At 53.1% G+C, this 5,941-nt stretch overlaps 1 protein-coding gene across 1 annotated transcript in view; it reads left to right on the forward strand.

Moving 5' to 3' along the window:
• Positions 1-2,197: 2,197 nt before the first annotated feature.
• The window catches only part of VAX2 (ventral anterior homeobox 2), a 47,786-nt gene continuing 44,042 nt past the window's right edge, over positions 2,198-5,941 (forward strand). Inside the window, exon 1 of the mRNA XM_042469320.1 lies at positions 2,198-2,945. Coding sequence (XP_042325254.1) covers positions 2,657-2,945 — 289 coding nt within the window. The 5' untranslated portion in view covers positions 2,198-2,656. The remainder of the gene's footprint in view (positions 2,946-5,941) is intronic.

Raw genomic sequence — 5,941 nt, forward strand, 5'->3', positions numbered from 1 at the left:
GCACCCCAAGCCGAACTCGATCTCGAACCAAAACCCCAACCCTAATTCTAACACTAACCCAAACTCTAATTCTGACCCTAACCCATATCTTAAATCTAACCCCAACTTTAACCCAACTCTAAGTCTAACCAAAACGCAAACCCTAACTCTAACTAAAACCCTAACCCTAACCAAAACTAAAACCCTAATTGTAACTCAAATCCTAAATCTAACTCATTCTAACTCTAACTCAAACCCTAACTCTAACTCTAACCAAAATCCAAACCCGAACTGTAAAACTGCCCAAATCCTAACCCTAACCCCAACTCAAACCCTAACCTAACTCTGACCCCTACCTCTGCCCAAACCCTAACCCTCGAATTCCCCAGCACCTAAATGTCCCTTTGGGCCCCCTCCCCATGTCCCCTCCCCAAAGACTGGCCTTCTCGATCCTGCTGGGAGTTGGCTGGGTCCTGGAAACTGCTGGGCCTCCCGGGGTGACCTTTGGGTGCCCAGGGGACCCTTGACTGGGGACAGAGTCCCCAGAGGCCCAGCTCCAAAGGAAGGCCTCCTGGCCAGGAAGAGAACATGGGGCGCCTTGCCGGGGATCTGGGGCCCCTGTTGCGCTGGCCATCATGCCCAGTCATTCGGTTGGAGAGCCTCCTCGCTGCCCCAGGATCCGGAGTCTCTCCGAAAACCCCGCCACCGGGACCAGGGGGCCGGGCAAGGCGGCGGCGGTGGCAACGTCGTTGAGGAACGCGTTCCGCTCGTCGTTACTCTTGCCTGCCTTTGCGAGGGAGGGAGAGGGGTCCTGTTCCCAAAGCCTAACGCCAGCTGTGTGTGTGTGTGTACAGTAACTGTGTCTATTGTGTGTGTGTGTGTGTGTGTATCTAGGGGAAGGAGGGCGACCGATGTGCCAAGAGGCGACTCTTTTGTTTGCCAATGAATGGCCAAGGACTCTCTCTCTCTCTCTCTCGGGGGCGCCAGGCAGGAAATTACGTGGGGGGCCCCCGGCCCCTTGGAAAACGGGGGGGGGGGAGCGCTGGACCCCCTTTGCCCCTAGATTTTCCCCCGATTGTGAAAAGGAGGCTGCAAGGGTCCTCTTTTTACGCACGGAGCCAGTTGGGAATCTGGAAGAGAAAGGAGACACAGAGAGAGACAGAGAGGGGGGGAAAGAAACAGTGGATGGGAAGGAGGAGAGGAGGATGTCTCCCTGCCCCTCTTCCTCTTAGACCCCCAGCTTTCATTAAGAGGCTGCGAAAAGAGAATGAATGCGAAAAGCGTCCTCATTTTACCCACGGATCCAATTGGGAATCTGAAGAGAAAGGAGAAGGAGAGAGAGAGAGGAAAGGAAAGGAAAGGAAAGGAAAGAAAAGGAAAGGGAAAGAGCAGTGGAAGGAAAGGAGGAGAGGGAGAAATGATGGGATGTCTCCCTGCCCCCTCCTCTCTTCCCCTTAGGACCCCCCCCCCAAACTTTCAATAAGAAGCTGCGAAAAGGGAGAGAATACTAAATGCATCCTCTTTTTATGCACGGCTGTAATGGGGGATTTGGAAGAGAAAGGAGAGAGGGAAGGAAGCAGTGGGGAAAATGAGGACATGATGGGAAATCTCTCTTCCCCTCCCCTCCCCCCCACAAATTCTCTTAGGTTTCGGTAAGAGGCTTCAAAAAAGAGAAAGAAGGCGAAAAGCATCCTCTTTTTACGCACGAGTCCAACCTGGGAAGAGGGAGGGAGGGAGGGAGGGAGGGAAGGAAGGAAGGAAGGAAGGAAGGAAGGATGGAAGGAGTGTTTGGAAGGGAGGAGAGGAGATATTATGGGGTGTCTCCCCACCTCCTCCTCCTCCCTTCCCCCCCCCCCGATCCCTACTTCTAATAAAATCCCCCTTCCTCTTAGATCCTTTTCCAGCTTTCAGTAAGAGGCTACGAATAAAGGCTGACAGCCTCCTCTTTTTACGCACGGGTCCAACCTGGGAAGAGAGAGGGAAGGAAGCAGCGCTTGGAAAGAAGGCGAGGAGGGGGTATTATGGGATGCCTCCCTGTCTCCGCCCCCTCCCTTCCCCTCCCCCAAATTGGTCCCGCCCCCGTTGCCCAAGACGCCTGTCCAAGCTGCAAGGAAGAGGAGGAGAAGAACTAGGGAAGGGGAAAGCAGGAGGAAGGAAGGCAGGAAGGAAGGCAAGAGAAGGAGGGAGGGAGGACGAGAAGAGGGAGGGAAGGGGCCTTTTCCCTGGCTGTGTGCTTTTTTTCTGAACGCTTGGGCTCATCATCAGAGAGAGACGGAGAGGCAGAGCGAGCGAGGGCTGAAAGGAGGAGGCGAAAGGCAGCAGCGGCAGCGGCAGCGGTAGCGGCAGCAGGAGCCATGGCTCGGGCGAGCAGAAGAGCCTCCTGGGCAAGCCTTGCCACGGCTACCTGACCCCCAGAAGGAGAAGGAGAAGGCGAGGCACCGATGGAGCCCGAATGAGAAAGTTGCTAACTGGCTGCGCCAAGGAAGAAGCAAGGCTCCCTCCGGAGGAACTCCCGGCCTCGGGGTTTTGGGACCCTTTCTTTGGTCTCTGCTCCCCGGAGAAGAGTGACCAGCATGGGGCCCTCCTGGCTGGTGCCCCCCAGGTTCCCCCGGAGCCCTAAGTGCTGAGGGCCCTTTGGCGGCTGTTGGGTCCCTCCGGAGGGCCCTCCCCGAGAGGCATGAGCGATGCCAGGACCCAGGCTGGGCGGCCCCCGGCCCTCCTCTTGGACCGGGACCCCCAGCCCCCGGAGCAGCCCCCGGGGAGGGAGGGCGCCAGGATGGGACGGGGGCAGGCTGCTGCTGCTAATGCTAATGCTGCTGCTGCTAATGCTGCTGCCGGAGCCCCCCAAGGGCTGGCGGCGGGGACCTCGGCCCCCAGCCCCGGCTCCTCCAAGGACTGCGCCTCCGAGGCCGAGAGCCACGGCGCCGCCGGAGAGGCCGACTACTGCCGGAGGATCCTGGTGCGAGGTAAGGACCGGGGGGGGGCACTGGGGAACCCCCACTCAGGGCCAGCCAGGAGCCCCTCTTCCCCAGAGACCTCCAAAGCCCCCCTCCCCCCTTGGCCCCCCACGCCCCCCCCTCTGGCCCCCCCTTCCCAAACCCCCCCCCCCCCCAAGACCGGCTTTCCTTGCTCCCCATATTCTCCTGGCAAGGCTTTGCGCTTCCCAGCCGCCACCTCGCCTCCCCCAACCCACCCCTTTCTGCCCCAAATGGGACATTTGGCCCAATCCTGCCCCACTGCCCTCCCCTTCCCTCTCCCCACCCAGGGTCCCTGCCTTGCCCCTTCTCCTCCCTGCCCTCTCCCCTCATCCCCCCCACTCTTGTCTCAATCAGCCCCCCATCACAACCCCAGACCCCCAAGGCCGGCTTTCCTTGGGCTTCCTCACTCCAGTCCTTCCCTGCTCCTGGTCCCCCGGCCTCCCTCTTTCCCTTCACCTGCTTGCTCCGGGGGCAGCATTGGACCCCCAACCCTCCCTCCCGACCTCCCTCTTCCCTGGGGCTGAGACTCCCTGTTTCCTTCTCCCTCGGTCGGGGAAGGAAGGAGGGGAGCTTCTTTGAAAGCCCAGGGGTTCCCCAAGGGAGGAAGGAGCCAGGGGTTGAAGGGGGGCTGTGGGTGTGGGGGGGGGTCCTCCTCTTCCTCTTGATATGATGAGGAGGGGGCAATGGAGGGATAGATAGGGGGAGATGGGAAGGGGGAGAGAGAGAGATGAGCGAGCTAGCCAGAGAGGGAGGGCACAGGCAGATAGGAGAGAGAGAGAGACAGAGAGAGAGAGAGATGATGATGATGATGGAAGGATGGATGGATGGATGGATGGATGGACAGACGGATAGATGGGTAGATAGATAGACAGATAGAGATACACTGACAGATATCTTCTCTATCTATCCTCTCTATCGGGAAGATATCTATCTATCTATCTATCTATGGAGATAGATATCCCCTATCTATCGCTTCTATCTATCAGAAGAGATGGTTAGGGGAGATAGATAGACAGATATCCTCCCTATTTATCTATCTCCTCTATACCTATCTATCTAGACTGATTGATAGAGGAGAGAGATAGGGGAAATGGATGGATAGATAGATAGATAGATATCTTCCCTATTTATCTATCTCCTCTCTCTCTCTCTCTCTCCTTAGATATTTCCGTCTTGTGGTGCTTGGGTGCTAAGAGATGCAACCAGGATAGGCATTTCTAAACCCCTCCAGCAGTGTGTGTGTGTGTGTGTGTGTAATTTGGAGCTGCCTTTCTTGGCTGCATCTCTCCTCCCTTTTCCTTGGTCCCAGTTGACCCTCTCTCTTTGGGGCAGGTGTCTGTGGGAGAGCCGGTGCCCCCCTGCATTGTGGGTGTTGTTGTGTGTTGTGTGTGGGAATAATTCCAGGTGGCTGAGCGGGCTTCCAAACCCTCGTCGTCGCAGGGAAAGCGCGTCACGGCAGCATCACCGATTCCCCCCCCTCTCTTTCTCTCTCTTTCTCTCTCTAATAAGAGCCCTTGGCTTTTGGAGGGAAGGAAGGCGAGGGACGCCTCTCCCTGGCTCTCCTCCGTCCTTCAGCCCACCCCTTTGGGGTCATTTTTGGGGGGTCCTTGGCAAGGGGGGAGAGGAGGAGGACAAAGCAGGCCCTTCGTGGCCCTCCTCTTGGGGAAATTGGGAGGCTGGCAGTCTGACCCCACCTGGAGACCTACTCTTTCCACATAGATAGACAGAGAGAGAGGGAGGGAGAAATGGATGGATGGATAGGAAGAGATAGAGAAATACAGGGAGGGAGGGAGGGAGGGAGGGAGGGAGGGAGGGAAAAATAGATGGATGGATAGATAGATAGAAATAGAGAGAGAGAAAATGATAGATAGATAAATGGATGGATGAATAGATAGATAGATAAATAGGGATAGAGAGAGAGAGAGAGATGGATAGATAGATAGATAGATAGATAGATAGATAGATAGATAGATAGATAGACAGACAGACAGACAGGGACGACATTGAAGATGGGACTAATGGCACTCTGCATGTGCTCAGAGGACTGGCATGGGTCAAGATTTTGGCAGAAACCTTGGCCTGTCAAAGGCGGAGAATCTGCCAGCATCCCAGTCTCTGAGAGCCCTCCGAGGATCTGGAATTAAGCAAAGGCACACCTTGATCTATCCGATCCAGATGATGATGATTATGATCCTGATTATGATTTTCCCCATTCTGTCCATTTGATGGCATTCAAAACAGCCTGAGAAAAGGCACCTCTCTCCCGGCAGGCCTCCCCAGTCAGTTTGAAATCATGACTGTTTAACTGGTATCTTTTCTTTAAAGAATGGATTATATGAGTGTATTTTAATGGTTTCTTTTAAAGCGTATTGTGTGTGTGTGTAATTTTATTGTAGAAGATCAAACCGGACAATGCATATGAATTAAACAAGTGAGAAAGTGTGGCAATTCCACCAACAAACAACAATGCAACAAAAACAAACTAGAATCTGGGTTTCAAAGTGAAGGCACTCTGCATGTGCTCAGAGTGATACCCTTAAACTTTTCTAGCTTGAGCTTTTATTCATTACACACATTCATTACATACATATCTCTCTGTGTGTGTGTGTGTGTATCCCATCCTCTTTTGTCTTTTGAAGACATACACAAACACACATACTTCTCATCCTCCCTTTCCTTTCAAGGCATAGCAAGATTGAATTGAAGAGAATATATATATATATATATATGGAAGTCTAGTTAATATCAATCAATCAATCTTTACTGCTTTTGGCCAATGGCTGTTGCAGTATATATATTGGCCAAAGGCAATAAAGATTGATTGATTGATATAAACTAGACTTTGATATATATTCTCCAATACAGTCTTGCTATGTCTTGAAATATATGTGTGTGTGTGTGTTTGTTTTAACACTGAGTTTTGTATTGAAATAATAATAATAATAATAATAATAATAATAATAATAATAATAATAATAATAATA

This window comes from Sceloporus undulatus, chromosome 5 (genome assembly GCF_019175285.1).
Source record: "Sceloporus undulatus isolate JIND9_A2432 ecotype Alabama chromosome 5, SceUnd_v1.1, whole genome shotgun sequence".
Lineage (NCBI taxonomy): Eukaryota > Metazoa > Chordata > Lepidosauria > Squamata > Phrynosomatidae > Sceloporus > Sceloporus undulatus.